Source organism: Corythoichthys intestinalis, chromosome 12, assembly GCF_030265065.1.
Source record: "Corythoichthys intestinalis isolate RoL2023-P3 chromosome 12, ASM3026506v1, whole genome shotgun sequence".
NCBI classification, from domain to species: domain Eukaryota; kingdom Metazoa; phylum Chordata; class Actinopteri; order Syngnathiformes; family Syngnathidae; genus Corythoichthys; species Corythoichthys intestinalis.
The window spans coordinates 4,298,495-4,315,504 of NC_080406.1; the positions used below are offsets into that span (position 1 = coordinate 4,298,495).

At 39.6% G+C, this 17,010-nt stretch overlaps 1 protein-coding gene across 2 annotated transcripts in view; it reads right to left on the minus strand.

Moving 5' to 3' along the window:
• clybl (citrate lyase beta like) overlaps positions 1 to 17,010 on the minus strand; it is a 142,904-nt gene that overhangs the window by 80,888 nt on the left and 45,006 nt on the right. For both annotated transcript variants that reach the window (XM_057852770.1, XM_057852769.1), the window contains exon 2: positions 4,252 to 4,432. In XM_057852770.1, the coding sequence (XP_057708753.1) occupies positions 4,252 to 4,432 (181 nt within the window). The remainder of the gene's footprint in view (positions 1 to 4,251; positions 4,433 to 17,010) is intronic.

A 17,010-nucleotide genomic window follows, 5' to 3' on the forward strand; every position in this document is an offset into this window, starting at 1 on the left:
TCGGGAGCAAAAAAAAAAAAAAAAAAAAAAAAAAAGCAATCAGATCGGGAAATACTCAAACTAAAACAATCGGGATCGGATCGGGAGCAAAAAAACATGATCGGAACAACCCTAGTTACAGCCATTTTAAGTTTTGTTATACTTAAAAAAAAAAAAAAAAATATCTGGATTTTCTTCGGGAACGACTTTGAAATTTTTGATGCTGCTGCTCTTGGAGACTCATATATGTCTAAGGGAGGTGCCTGTTATGGTTTTAGGTTACTAGCGGCTTTGGTTTTGAAAATATTTTAAATAGGCCCCCTACGGAGCAGCCCTGCGCCCAGTTTCCCGTGAACTGATAGTATGATTTTATTTCAATATTTTAAAATGTTAATAAAACAATACTACAGTAAGAACATTACGATGGAGGAGATCAGTTTTCAATTTTTCTTTAAAAATCGGTTTCAGACCTAAAACAGTAAAAATTGTAATGCCCAGCATTATTATTTAAGGAATCATTTGAATGGTTGAATAAGTAAAAGCTGAAGTGTCAGAATTCCTACTCAAGATTGAATGGCTGCATTCCTCAAGACCAAAGCAGTGACAACACGGGTCACAGCTCAGAGCAGTCAGTTACACGGGCCGTCATCCTATTGTCTTTGTCTAACTACAGGAACGGCCTACAGCTATATCAATTTTCTTTATTATCGTGATTTAAAAACCTTTGTGAGCTCACTTTTTTCTTGCTCGCTCTTTATTCCGATCACCAATCACAATTTCACGGACAGTCAGGAGGGCCAATGGGAAGGTGGCGTGGGCAGGAGGAGAATGCTTTTAACCTGCTGCATCTGCTGCTTTCCCGCTGTTAGCCCAGTGGGAGACAGTCACCTTGTTTTAAAGAAAGCTTGGTATGGGGCACCGAAGCCATTATACAACTATAATGGGGAAAAATTTGCTTGTTTTAAACATCTTACTTGGGTAGTCAGTCGCCTTTAAGGGATTAAGCCTGGAAGCACCTGTCGGCCAAAGAATATAAGTTAAAGGGATCCTCTAGTTTTAAGACAAGTAATTCTTAAAAGATAAATGTTAGTATGAGTTATAATAATTTGATATTAAAACCTCTCTTAATGTTTTTGTTTTAATAAAGTTTGTAAAATTATTTTAAGTGATAGGTCGCCATTCTTGTTACGTCGCAGTGTGTGACGTCACTGGTCCCGTTGCTGAAATTCCAGCGTGTCACTCGTTAGCTTTCCCAACATGTCGTCGGTTCTACCCTTCCTATTTGAACCAGATCTGAAAAGTGAAGAGCAGGACAGCACTGTCGGTCGTTCACAAGACGAGCATCAGGGAATAATGCGTGCAGCAAATACCTGATAAGACAAAAGTTGGGCAAAACTGGTGATGCGAGAGAGTCCTGTTGGGAAGTGCGGTTGGGAGCGAGAGTGTATGCTGTCCGGTTTTATTAGCAGATATTCAAGGTAAGCATATTGCGTTTTCAAACTTATCCCAATATAATTATGTAGATTGTTAGCATCCAGAGCTGTTGTGTGCTTTACATACAGTACAGGCCAAAGAGCACACCTTGTGTAATCCATGTCTTGTACATTGTAGCGCATGGTAGGTAGGATACGTGTATAAACGTACCAGGGGAGAAGCTTCCACTTATGCACATTTATTCACAAAATATAATATTTCCACCTTGACCACTCTTCACTCGGGAGCTCAGCAGTACGCAAACACGCGTTCCCTGACGAACTCCATTGTTGTAAGGTCCACGTCAGAGTCACTGTCGTCACTGTAGCATGCCATAGTGCTTTAATTATTTAGTATGATTTGGGGAAAACTCCCACGAAGAATAGTCAACAAAAAAGATAGCAATAGTCATCCAAATCTGCGTTTTTTACTCACTCGTAGATCCAGGAATTAGACCGATCCCATGGCAATGTCGCAGCCGCGATCAGGGTTAGGTCGATTCCACAAAATAGACTGCTTCGAAAAGCCACTGTGGGACCGACGAATTAAAAAAATGGACAGAAAATCCAGAAAATAGACGGATCCCTTACTTGACTGAGGATCCAGTAAAAATTGTTCGGGCGCTAGTTGTAACGCGTGGTGCGTAGGATATGTGCATACAGGAACCAAAAAGGGGGAGAAGCTTCCACTTATGCATATTTATTCACTAAAAATAATAATTCCACCTTGACCACTCACTTCACTCCCCTTGTTTCCATTTGACTGGAAATTGCATCCAAAAGCAGCACATCGTGGCATTTTACTTGGCGAGTTTAGGCAGCAATAAGCAATTGTTGAACATGCAAGATACCAATGACGTCATCATTGCGAGCCCGCAAACCATGGCGCCAAGTAACGGTCAAAATATGGACTAAATATTATAAAATATTGCCATTGATTTAACATTTTATGTGTTTCTAACAACATATTTTAGTGCAAGAGAACAATTGTGATTTATTAGAGCCTACATTTATTTAAGTTAGAGGATCACTTTAAAGTCAAAACGAGAATTGAACACCTTAATGGAAACCTAACCGGTGTAAAGTACATGACTGATTTTCTTTCTGGAACTTAATTATTCTTGTGATAAAGTTTGCATCTAACGAGATATATCTCAAAAGATGCCTTGAAGCACTTAAACTTATAAAACAACAAATTTGCGAGAGTTAAATAAATACTTCATTGACCATGTCGAAAAAGAGGCAGGCAAATCAGTAACAGCTTTTATTAGATTTACTCGCCTGACATAGTCATGACAGAAGGCTTAAAGGGACTGTATGGCGTTTGTCACTTTTTCCACTCGTGACTGCCACCTCCGACCTAAAGCGTAACTGCAGCTCACGCAAGCTGCGGCTGCTTGTACGAGCAGGGACATAAAGCAACAAGCTTTTGGTCCATTAAATCAGCACCAGAAATTAGGGCTGTCAAACGATTAAAAATTTTGATTGAGTTAATTACAGCTTAAAAATGAATTAATCGTAATTAATCGCATTTCAAACCATCATAAAATATGCCATATTTTTCTGTAAATTATTGTCGGAATGGAAAGATAAGATGGATACACACATTCAAAATACGGTACAGAATTCCTCTATTTGTTTATTATAACAATAAATCAACAAGATGGCATTAACATTATTAACATTCTTTCTGTTAAAGGGATCCACGGATAGAAAGACTTGTAGTTCTTAAAAGATAAATGTTAGTACAAGTTATAGAAATTTTATATTAAAACTAGGGCTGTCAAAATTATCGCGTTAACGGGCGATAATTAATTTTTTAAATTAATCACGTTAAAATATTTGACGCAATTAACGCACATGTCCCGCTCAGACAGTATTCTGCCTTTTGGTAAGTTTTAAAGCAAGGCTTTTTGTGCTGTCTAACAGCGAACTCTTGCGGTCGCGTTGCGACATGGTTTATTGTTTTCTTGCCAGTTCAATATGGCTGCACGACGTCTCGGGCTGACGCCTACGTTGTAATGTTGTGCTTATATGATCCTTGGACCAGATTTGTCCGTAAGTATGGTTGTTGTAAAGAATGTACATATTATGTTAGTAAGCGAAATGTTATATTTTTTGTATGAGACGCTTTTTGTTTATGTTTAGTGAACCTGTATAGCGTGCTAAGCTAACGTTGTTGCTAATGCAATGCTTGTGTACTTTTTTTTGTAGTTTTACGACGGTCTAAAGAGGACAATGGTTTGAGGCCATTTTATTAATAAATCAGATGAAAAAGGAATAAGTCTGATAATTAAGGCGTCGTTCACTAGCTGTCTAGCTTTGGAAAAAGTAGACGCTTCGGAGTGAGGACAGCACAGACAGATTTAAATGACAGTAGAGTGAAAAGCCCACTACAGTCCTTATGTACCGTATGTTGAATGTATATATCCATCCTGTGTCTTATCTTTCCATTCCAACAATTTATTTTACAGAATATATAAATAATTTACAGAAAAATATGGCATATTTTATAGATGGTTTGAATTGCGATTAATTACGATTAATTAATTTTTAAGCTGTAATTAACTCGATTAAAAATTTTAATCGTTTGACAGCCCGAATTAAAACCCCTCTTAATGTTTTCGTTTTATTCAAATTTGTAAAATTTTCAATCAAAATCTAACTAAAAGTAATCAGTAAAGTAACTAGATTACTTTTTTGAGGTGTAATCAGTAATCGGTAATTACTTTTTTAAGTAATCTGTGACAACACGGGAAATAATCCATGTGATGCTGGCACGATGACAACATTTGTTTACCTTTTTGTTAAGGGCAACGCCATCCTCACAGTCCAGGACGGCACAGTCGACATCCAGAGTGCTCAGTTTCCTCAACTTCCGCTCATCATTGCCGGGGCAGTACAGCACTGCTCTGCGGGGTACGTAGGGCAGCGAGGCACCTGCGGTGTCATGGTGGTGACGCCGCCCCTTGGTACACATCCTGAGAAAAACACACAAGCTTTAAGCACAAATAATGTATATTTCATGCAGTACATAAGCACACCAATACACAGCAATTCACATATTGCATTTGTCGCATGAATTAGAAGACCTTATACAGAATGAATGCAGGGTTAAGGGCAATGAATAATTAAAGGTTATTGTTATTATTCATTTTCATAATATAAACCGCTTTAATGCAAGACATGGCCACAAATGTGAAAGTGTGCAAAAGTTTGTTTTGGGTCGCTTTGCCCTTCAACTACTCATTAAAGTGGTAGGGAACATATAGATTACCTGGGCTTTCATTTGTTGAAGACAAAAAAATGAAAGGGAACCTCAGAAGACTTGTAGGCTCTAACAAGCCACAATTGTTCTCTTTTACTAAAATATGTTATTAGAAACACGTATATTATTGTCATTGATTTAAAAAATCTATAATATTTAGTACATGTTTTGACCTATGGAGGGTGCCATGTTTTACGCACACATAACACGCTGGGCTGGACTGGGAGAATAGCTGTGCTAGCTAGCAAGCAAAGCTAGTATGACGACTGGCATGATTTGTGCTGCTGGTCAGATTGATTGGTCGTACCTGCATCCAATTGTAGTTCATCAGCAGTGTCTTTAAACCGATCCTAGGCGGCTTGCCAAGATATTGACTTGCTCCATTTGACTGTTAGTATATCCCTTCGTTGCTCGTTGCATCATTGGCTTGTTTTTTTTCCATTTGTCTGCCTCTCACTGCGGTTATCCGTCAGTCATTTATTTATTTATTTTTATGATCCCAACCAACTGTGACGGTCCCTTTTTGTGTGGTACGCTGATTGGACACCCTGAATTGTGCGTAGCTGTAACCAATGTTGTTTTCGTCATTGATGACGATAATGAAACGATTTCCTCGACAAACAATTTTTTCATGACGATGATGTGACAGGCTAAAAATGTGTCTTGGGAGACGAAAATATCACGAGACGAATGCCAGTTTTCGTCTGACGATGCGACAACAAGACGAAACTGCGGCGTAGGTTCTCTCATATGTTCACAATGCATGACATTTTCATATTGTATGTGGAGTACGTCGGCCTTCATTAGATGTGCTGCACCACAACACCATCACCGGCGTTAGAATTTGCTTCAAGCTAGGCTGTGCTCCATCTTTTTTGTTTTGAAACACGTGGTAAAATTTGTTTTCTTATCTTGGCATGAGAGAATATGCAATGTTGCTTTAGTCATTAAAGGTCCGTGCTGAGTGATCATCACACACTACATGTAACGCGTAATGTAAGCATAGCGTTCGCGTTAGCTTTAGCATAGCGAGCGTCGTCGTAAACTCTCAGACAACTTCACATACAGTTCGTGGTGCGTCCAGGTGGGTTTAATTACGTGAAAATGTACCGTTTTCCTGCTGAGTGTGTATTATCACGAGGTTGGCGTTGTCCTTGTAGACACTACAATTTGTGCTCTTCTTCTGTCAATGTTCACTCCAAATTTTAGGAAACCTAAAGTTTTGGAATTTTACAGACGAAAACATTTTGAGGAACTGTCAACTAAAACAAGACAAAGACAAACACGTTTTGAAATGACTAAAATAGGGCTGCAACTGTGAATTATTTTAGGAGTCGACTATTATCAACTAATTGGTTCAAATAATCGATTAATCGGATTAGGAACACTTATGCGTTGCAGAATCAATTTTCTTCAAACTATGCAGATTTGCACTTTGATTTAAAAATAAATTTAAATACCTGAGCTTAGCCTCAAACGGTATTAAAATACATAAATAAATGAGGATCGAAATACAACAAAAGAATTGGCTAACTTGCATAACAAACGTCAGCTAGCTTAAATGCTATAAAATGCAAATTTTTTTTTTTTACAATGCTCTTAACAAATCATTCAAACACTTATTCCACCCAAAAATTTACCCAGAAAACAGATTACAAATGTGTAAAAAAAAAACATTAGCTCAAACAAAAACTTACCTTATGTTTGTCTTAACAGGGAGTAGTTGGATTCAGCCATGTTCAATGAGTTAAGTCATATTCACTGTTGCCACAAGTGGGCAGTGTATCCATCCAAATTAATAAAACTAAATGTAGACAAACTATTACAACGGCACTCTAATTAAACGAAAACTCGAAGCAGCAAAATTTGATTCGAAGCTTTTGTCTATTCCGATTACTCGAGTTAATCGAGCAGAACTACACTAAAACATGACTAATAAGTATCTTCGTCCAAAAAGACTAAGACGAAAATCAAAAGGGCTTGCAAAAACAACAGATTGTGTCTGTTTAAATGTGAGTTGGACATACTCTAACAACATACTATTTTAGATTGCTTTTCCTTTTTCCCCTTGTGTTGAATTAATCAGCCTGTAGCAGTAGTTTCATTTTCACAATGTAATGATAAGCACTTTCCTGCACTCTACAGGTCTCCAACTGCTAGCTAAATGGCCTAATTCAGGTGGTAACATTCATTGTACTACATGAATGATGGCAGATAACAAGAGGACCCACTCCAAAACAGATGATAACAGGCACACACTCAATATGTAGATTTACACAATTACTTCCAGCAAGGAAGTACGAGCAGCCGCTGTGTGGTAAATGTACAAAATTAAAGATTTGGATTTCTACCCCCAACAATAATCGTCAAGCGACGCATATGCAAACTACATTTTAACCTTGTCGGTTCAAAGGACTGCAGAATCAATTTCGGAGAGAGGAAATCATTGTGTGCAGAGAATAATCATGGCATCCAGATGCAGAAAAATGTTCACAGTTGGTGGGGAACAAAAAAAATTAAAATAAAAAACAACTACAACAAAAATTCTGAAGTATGTCATTAGTATATTCCTAGTTTTGTGTCAACCTGTTTAGCACTTTTGACTGTGTTAAATAAACAAATTCAGTTGAGAATTGCTCTCAGCAGGACACACAATCCATACACTCACAGGTCTAAACAGAATACAGGAATGCTTACCAAGAAAAATAAAATCAAATTAGAAACTGAAATTTCTGGAGAAATTACTCTGGGTCTTTGCTGTGCGGAGGTACAGATCTTAGCCCCGCGTTGGTTTGGGGACATTTCGGGGAAAATATCACGTCCTGGTCATATAAGGTCATTTGGGGACATTTGAGGGGCGTGGCCTGGTCATATCTGGTCATTTGGGGACATTTGAGGGGCGTGTCCTGGTCATATCAGGTCATTTGGGGACATTTGGGGGGCGTGTCATGGTCAAATCAGGTCATCTGGGGGGCGTGTCCTGGTCAAATCAGGTCATTTGGGGACATTTGGGGGGCGTGTCCTGGTCATATCGGGTCATTTGGGGGGCGTGTCCTGGTCATATCCGGTCATTTGGGGACATTTGGGGGGCGTGTCCTGGTCATATCCGGTCATTTGGGGGGCATGTCCTGGTCATATCAGGTCATTTGGGGACATTTGAGGGGCGTGTCCAGGTCATATCAGGTCATTTGGGGACATTTGGGGGGCGTGTCTTAGTCATATCTGGTCATTTGGGGACATTTGGGGGGCGTGTCTTAGTCATATCTGGTCATTTGGGGACATTTGGGGGGCGTGTCATGGACATATCAGGTCATTTGGGGACATTTGGGGGGCGTGTCATGGACATATCAGGTCATCTGGGGGGCGTATCCTGGTCAAATCAGGTCATTTGGGGACATTTGGGGGGCGTGTCCTGGTCATATCGGGTCATTTGGGGGGCATGTCCTGATCATATCCGGTCATTTGGGGACATTTGGGGGGCGTGTCCTGGTCATATCCGGTCATATGGGGACATTTGGGGGGCGTGTCCTGGTCATATCCGGTCATTTGGGGGGCATGTCCTGGTCATATCAGGTCATTTGGGGACATTTAGGGGGCGTGTCTTAGTCATATCTGGTCATTTGGGGACATTTGGGGGGCGTGTCTTAGTCATATTTGGTCATTTGAGGACATTTGGGGGCATGTCTTAGTCATATCTGGTCATTTGGGGACATTTGGGAGGTATGTCTTAGTCATATCTGGTCATTTCCTCTTGATATGGGGACATTTGTTTTATGACATTGAAAATGAATTGGAAATTTGGACGTCCATGGCCGTCCTAAGATTGCCAACGGCCTCGGGTTGACAGGTATGCAGTGTCACGCCTCCTGGTTTGTTTACGCTCTCCGAAGCAGCAGAAAGATTGTCGCGGCCCCAACAGCGTCATCTCTTAGTTATGTGTAAATAAATTGTTACTTTGCTACTTTGCTCTTTTTGTCTTGTTGTTTATGTTATTTTGTTAAAGGAAACTTTATTCAGATGTTTGGGATATAACAAAAGGAAAAAATAACTTAAATTCAAAGTTATGTTTGAAATGTATGCTTTCACAAGAAGCTCAATTTCCCTTTTTTCATCAGAAATTGGAAAATTGCTCAAGATAAGCTGTTTTCTAATGCTGATTTCTAAAGAATGGAAAAAGATATGAACTTTTTTTTCCTGCTAAAAGAAGAGAGTAATCTTTCTTTTGGTGGGTTCCATGTGTATATAGCAATAGAAGAGAATTTTCTGTGGGCCTTGCAAAATCGGTCAAAATCCAGTAAAATGGCCGGGAGCGAAGGGCCTTGCTATGGTGAAAATGGCTGGGAGTGAATGAGGTAATAGTACAGAAATTAGATTCATGACCAAAGTAAAACAGTTTCTTTTGACAGTTTTAATGAATTTATCATTAAAAGTCAATTGAGAGGGAGGCTTAAAAGAGGTCAAATAAGTCGTTCCATTTAAGGAGGACATAAGGGGGTTAGCTTTTAACTTAGCATTTTTATTGACTCTGGCAAAACAAAATGAGCGGCCTCTGTAGGATTGTGCCCTCTGCATTGGTCATTCAGGCCTTCTGAGGCCCATTGTACTACTTTGAAGGCAATGAAAGGAAACCCCACTGGTGGAAATGCAGTGGAACAGCCCCACAACAGGCCACAACTGTTCCCTTATGCATGAAAGGCAGCCGTATAAAAGACAAGATGGACTTCTGAGGTAGCAGCAAAAACAAAGGCAACAAAAGTGCTGATCACGAGGGGATGACACGACTTGTCTCAGCAGAAGGAGCCCAGAAAAAGAGAGGTGGGACAATAGCACTCCTGGCCAATGACATGTTGAAGAATTGAAAAATCCACACAAGTGTCTTTTCAATTCACTAAACCCACAAGCGCTGGTGTAGCGGCGGCTGGACCGTGGTCACAATGAAAGGAGGGTGGGCTAGAACAAAACGGCCTTTTCTCTTTCGCTTCTTATCCCAAAAATTGTCCGTCAAATCACTTGGCGATGGCAAAGGCGCTCTGGGGCGACGACTTTAGTAAGGACGGGGCAAAAGTAAATCGAAATGCGGCGACTTCCGATCCCGCGGCTTCGTCTTTTGTTGACCGTCAGATCCGTTTCTGTTTGTGGCCAGTCGCTAAATATGCTACTGCCAAGACACCATGGTAACTGTCGGGCAAACAAAAACATGTTTGCTCTCACTAAACACGCCTTCATGTCGGGTTTTAGAAAAATAATTCAAGCTTTTTATTTTCCCATGGGGTGAACATCCAAAAGGCCTTAGACTTAGACTTGAAAAAAAAGTTTGTATGTATGATAACCAGGGTGAAAGTGGCTATAATTGCCGGAACTCCCTGACAAAGGTTGCCACGGAGGCAGAATATATATGGTGGAAAACACTCAGGTGACTTGAAATTCCGCTCTGAGACCCCCAATTTGGCCAACTTTAAAACTTGTCTGATATGCATGTGTGATAAATCATTGGAAAGCTTAAAGTGCCTGTGACACGAAAAAGCATGTTTATTTCATAATACACGCGGTATTTTATGCCCCTGAATGATACGGACCACTTGGATGTGTGTGGAAGCGATCGCTATTTTTATTTAGTTTTTTGAATCCCGCGCCATGAAAATGAGTGACTTCCGGCTTCGGTCTTGCATTGAGGAGGAGGGCGCTGTGACGTGTGCGGTAGAAGACGTCCTCTTCACGCTACAGTGTACTGTTGTGTATGAGGACGAAGGATTCAGCTGATTTTGCGGATTAATACGTTTATTTTTCGCATCACGCCAGCCAAACGGCTGCAGAAAAATCATTCTGTATGAGGGAGAGGCGTATGCGCCTTTTTGGAGTTTCAAAAGGTTCCCATTCACCGTGGATATTTACTGTGGGACCATTGGACTTACGAGGAAGTGAGTAAACATCTTGTTTTGTATTATGTCAAATACGAATACAGCGATTACAAAGTAAACACTACAAACTTCCTTTAAATAAAGGACTTCTTACGTTTGATCATTGATAGGCATGTAAAAAGCTCTCTTAATGCTCATTAGCAGCAGCACGTTAGCTGCACAACAACTCCAGCCACCCTCCTCCGGGGAACGAACGGTAAAATGCTCTCCGCCGGGCGGTTTGCCGATCAAAAGACAATCGACAACCCAGTCGTCATGTCAAATAATCCAGGCTAGTTATGTGTGATTTTCCGCTTCGAAGACTTTAAACCATCACTCGGTCCGGGTTAGCATGTCGGCTAGCTGTCACGCGTTCTGGTTTGTTTACATTCTCCGAAGCCGGGGAAGGGAAATGACATATGTCCGATTTAGGTGTCATAAAATATCGTTCGGGAGGTGCGACAGTAAAGGTGAAGTCGACAGTTTTGACCATTATGGAGTCATTTTGCCATGGCGTCCTGAATAAATGCATTTTTATTATTTCATATTCCATTCAGCACAAGACTGTTATTTGTCATGACCATGCCATTTTTTTAGCAATAGGAGAAAATAAAAAGAATATCCTGTAAAAATATTGAAGTGAAGAGACCGAAACAATGACATTTTGTCGCTCTCTTCATCGCGTTTTCCTCGTTGTGAATAGTTCCCCCTTGACGGGCTGAGTGGTCCTTCTCAAGCCATTGATATAGCTATTGGGGGAAAATACTTGGATAAAAAGAATATCCTGTAAAAATATTGGAGCAGAGAGACTGAAACATTGACATTTTGCGGCTCTCTTCGTCTCATTTTCCTCGTTCTGAATAATTCCCCCTCAATGGGCTGAATAGTAAAACCGATGAGCCCAGTCTACCGCTGACGTCATCCACCTGTTGGGGACGCTAAAGCCCTATAATGGTAGGCGTGGCGAACCGGCAGATTAAAAGACTAATTTCTCGTCATCTGTGCTTTGCTAAATTGTTGTATATAGTCGAATCATCTCAAAATATGATTCTAATTCACATAATAATGCCATTTAAGACTTTTTTTCTCATGTCGTATGCTCTTTAAAATCTCGATTTTCTGGGGGAAGAAAAATTTTGAACAGAAGGACATTTTAAAAAAAAAAAAATTAACCCTAACTCGAGGTAAGAGCATGCGAGAGCAGAATTGAAGACGCCATGACTTTAACGAGACATAATCGCGTACTTACCTTGCTTCGATCCAAACACTCCATGTAGCATGTATCACTGAGTGTCAAGACACAGCTGTGAATGGTCACAGTCGGATTTTTGGGAGATTTTATGGGTTAAACATGGTAATATAACAAGGGTCGCGATCAGAAATCGCAGACATCAAGGAGTGGTCGAGATTTTCTTTTTCATATATTTACCCTTTTAAACGTTTTTCTTCAATTTTTCTTTGTTTGGATCGATTATTTATCATCTAACATATCGGAGAAAATGTGACAGTAATAAAATAATATGATTAAGCAATAGTTATGAGGTAGATATTCCTGATTTTTACAGACACCATTTTTTTCATTGTGACTTAATTTGTTTAAAAGTTTAAAATATGTGAGTGAATAATTTTTTTTTTTTTTTTTTTTAAACGAAATATTAAACATCATTTAATGATTCTAAGCTAAAAATAAGACATTTTGAATACCGTAATTTCCCGAATATAACGCGCACTTTTTACCCCAAAATCAACTTGTAAAATCATGGTGCGCATTATAAACGGGTACATGGATGGAGACAGAAATATATATTATATAAACCAATTTTTTTTTTTTTTATCGACACGGCCACGTTGTGTTGAAGAAACGTATGTGGCGAACCGTTGCCGACCATTACGGTACGTGACGTCACCATTTTGTTTCGGTAATGCTTCACTCTAATCGGCCCAATGATTCTGTCTATGCTAAATTCTGCTTTTTTTCACTCTTCATAAAGCACAGAATTTAGTTTCTTGAACTCATTTGAATCGACGTTTATTGCAGCTCCGCAACTCAGACCATAACAAACGTAAGCACACACACTTCCTGTGTCCGTCAACTATATCGGTCCCTCGAGAAACTCAAACCCAAATAACAATATTTCCTATTGTTACTGTCGTGTTGACAGCAATGCGTGCTTTCGGTTTTCCGACTTCTAGCCTCACTTTTATTTTACCGTATCTATCCATGGAAGAAACATTTATTCATCATGATGAAACGAGCAAATTATACAGCAGCCTTTAAAAGAAAAGTCACATCTGTTTTGTTTTCTCCTGGATTCTGGTAAGTTGGAGAAGTTGTCAAATCATATTATTACCGTAAATATTGTCAGTTTATGGTAATGTTTTGAACTACCAATGTGCTATGCTTGAGCTGTGTTTCACCAGTCAGTAAAATGATCTTGTGTATCTGTACACGAGCTCTGTTTTCTTGTATTCTTCTATTTATTGGTGCTAAAATTAGGGTGCGCGTTATAAACGGGTACAATAATTTTCCCTAGATTTTACAAGTAAATTTGGGGTGCGCATTATATCCTGGAAATTACGGTAGTAAAGTAGTAATGCAGATCTCCTCTAGAGCAGTGATGTTTTGGGGCTGTCGTTGGAAAACACGGACTTTCAACTCCCTCCACAGATTCTCGTTGTAATTTTAGATGAGTATTTTGAAGTATTTTGGAAAGACAAAAGTTCCTGCAGGATTTTTGGTGGGATTTTATGGGTGAAATATGGTAATATAACAAGGGTCGCAATGCAGACATCGCACACATAAAGGAGTGGTTGAGATGTTCTTTTTCATATATTTACCCTTTTAAATGTTGTTTCTAAATTTTTCTTTGTTTACGGGGATGGTGTGGCTCAGTGGTCGAGTAGTTGTCCCCCAACCCAGAGGTTGTGGGTTCAATTCTCTGCCCTGATGAACTCGCCTAAGTATCCTTGAGCAAGATACTGAACCCCACATTGCTCCTGGTGCTGCGTCACCAGTAGGTAGATGGCGATGTAGTGTAAAGCGTTTTGAGCGCCTTGAAAGGTGGAAAAGCGCTATATAAGTATAACCCCATTTACCCATAACCCCATTTGTTTGGATCGATTATTTATCATCTAACATTTTGGAGAAAATGTGACAGTAACAAAAAAAATACAATAAACGATAGTTATGAGATAGATATCCGTGACTTTTTTACAGGCACCATTTTTTTCATTGTGACCTAAAATATACTAGTGAATAATTTACTTTTTTTTTTTTTTTAAACGAACTATTAGACATCAATTAATGATTCAAAGCTAAAAATGACAGACATTTTGAACAATAAATAAAATTAATTATCTACGTTTTATGGATGGGTTGAAACAAAAGCGGTTGCGCGACGTCTGTAAACGGGGGTTTTGAGGGTAAAACGGACAAATTAAAAATAGTTCGGGGGCTTAAATGTGCCATGAATCTTCTATGGCAACATAGATACATTTTGTTCTTTCAAACACAACAATTCTTTTGGCTTAAAATACAGCAATTTATTTTAAAGAGGGTTGCAAGAGCAGAAACTGCTTTTTCAGTTTTGTCTGTGTTTTCCGCCATATACACATACAAAAAATATGGCAGACCCAAATATTTAGTTACAGATTCAATGCCTTATTTACAATCATGAACATTGTGCACGGTTAGCTCGGTGTTGTACTCTACATAGAGCTAAGCCAATTGCTCCTCCATGTTAGCCCAAGGCCAATCCCACACTTCAGATTTACCCATGGGGCCTTTCACTGGCCAACCCCCCTGTCTGATTAATGGATCAATGAGGTAATTGATTAGTGACGAAGAGGTGGGAATAAGTACACAGGTCATACACCCCACAAACAAAAGGGGGAAGACATAAAAAGTAGCAGTGATAGCCTGCAGCCAGGCCACTGCCCATCAAAGCCACGGCAGAACTGAAATAAAGGCCCCGGCCCATTCTCCCCAACTCTCCTTTTCTCTTGGTAATGCTGTCTGTAAAGTGACAGGAACCATTCTTGGAGCTGCTTGTCCACTCACCTTCATAAAACAAGCCGTAAAGCAGCAAATAACGGGCTTATACGGCTTCATTATGCTGCCTTCGCAGGTTCACAGCCCGAGGGCCGGAGGGGTGAGGGGGTTCACTGTGGTCGTGACTGTTGACAGGAAGAACAGCCTGGTTCTCGTGGAACACTTGTTGTCGCAAATACTGTCGCCGTGTTTGTGTTTGCTCAAGATAGAAGACTACTTGACCTTCTCTTTATCCCTGCCACTTCCTCAAATCCCGAGCAGGACAAATAGCGTAGAGTGGTACGGCCAAGAGTGGGAGTGATTCCGTGAGTCACCAATAATTCCAATTACAGTTTTTTCCCCCGTACCTGTAGGGCATTTGCTTGTGCAACTAAATATGAAAAGTAGTGTTGTTGGACCAATTTCTAAACCTAAAATAGAATTGCAACAAGTACAATGAAATTGCAAAAGCCCTTCTGTCAGTTTCTAAAACAGCAACATAAGAAGAAAAAATGAAAACGACAAGAAAAATGAAAACAACAAGACAAAATACAATAAAATAAAACAATAAGGTAAGGTGCAATATAGAAACAACTGGGCCTCATGGGAAACGTTGCCTTCCTTAAGGCAAAACACTACCGCTTTTGTCCACATACGTCACTAAAATCAACCAAAACTGAAAAGTTACCTAGTGCTGTTTAGTTTTACTGATTTAGGTGGATACACTGCCCTCTAGTGGCAAAAATCCAGCTGCTCACTGTTAAGACCAACATAAGGTAAGTTTTTGTTTGAGCTAAAATGTTTGTTTTATGCATCTGTAATATAGTTTAGAAGTATATTTTGCTGTTATGTGGGAATATGTTTGAACCATTTGTTAAGAGCATTGTAAAAAAAAAAAATGTTAGCATTTTATAGCATTTGAGCTAGCTTACGTTTGCCGTGTAAGTTAGCCAATTGTTCTTTTGTTGTACTTTGATCCTCATTTATTTATTTTTTTTTATACCGTTTGATATATTTTTGAGATATTTTAATTTTTTATGTTCCGTATGCGATTGATTTGTAAACATTAGTATTATATAGCATTTAAGCTAGCGGACTTTTGCTATACAAGTTAGCCAATTGTTGTAAACGTTATTTTGATTTTCAAAAAAGAGGACACTCAGCCCGGCCTTAAGATACTTGAATTTTACTTGAAGTTCACTCAAGATACCTATATCACTTTAATATATTTAAAGTGTGCCCCCTCACTCTGGATGATAAAATGCATTTTCGGGGGGAAAAAAATATATATACATATATATATATATATATATATATATATTAGGCTCGAGCGTATGACGTGGCACTCGCGATGTTTCCGCCGCTATCGCCATTTTGGAAGCAAGAAACATAAACAGTGAGGCATTTCAACACAGGTCGCTCTTTAAAAATGGTTGGAAATTATTGTGCGGTAAAGAATTGCAACAACCGATCGAATAGAAAGGAGAATGTACAGCTCGACGGAACACCATTGAGTTTCTTCCGGATCCCTACATGGAGAAAAGGCGAGGGAAAGGTCATATCTGAACTTACCAAACGTCGAAGAATGGCATGGGTGGCCTCGATCAGAAGGAAGGGCATGACGTTTGATACTCCAGTTACACACAGAGTTTGCTCTATGCACTTCCACTCCAGTAACTTAATTTAGTTTGTTTACGCAAATTTCAGTAACTTTATGCCCTAAGTCGGCCTGTTGTTAGCTATAGCTACAGCTAAACAACTAGCATGCAGACATGTGCATTGTCTTAATAAGACATAATTCCTGTCGTTGCTAAATGAAAAAGCTGTAATATTTTGACGTGAGAGAGTGGCAAAGAATTTGTACACAGGCTACATTTTCTGCAACAAAAAATTTGTACATCCGTGGTCACAGACTAATGTAAACACACATTGCCTACCTTTGCTAGAAAGATGGTGTTGCCGTTTGCTATGGTCATAATGTGCAGATCCTGCACCCATCCACAGCAAAACTGTTCGTAGCTTTGTAGCGATTTGTAGTTTCGGAATTGCTGATGAGTGTAGTAACATACACCAAACACTAAATACAGCATGATGTCCATTTCGCGTAGTGGTGGAAGCTTGTCGACATCTTTATTCCATTTGTGTTCGGCTTGCTCGTGAGGGTCAACATTGTTCACATCCTTAAAATTGCTTTCATATCTGTCCTTCGCCGTGGTAACAAGTTGGTCTCTGTATCGAACTGGCAAGTTTTCCCTACATTTTTCCATCTTTGGCACTCGTAGTTGAATTGTAATTGCCGTTAAGTTTAAATGTCCCGTGATGCAGACGTGCTTCCGAAATGGCTGCGTTGTCGCAAATCTCGCA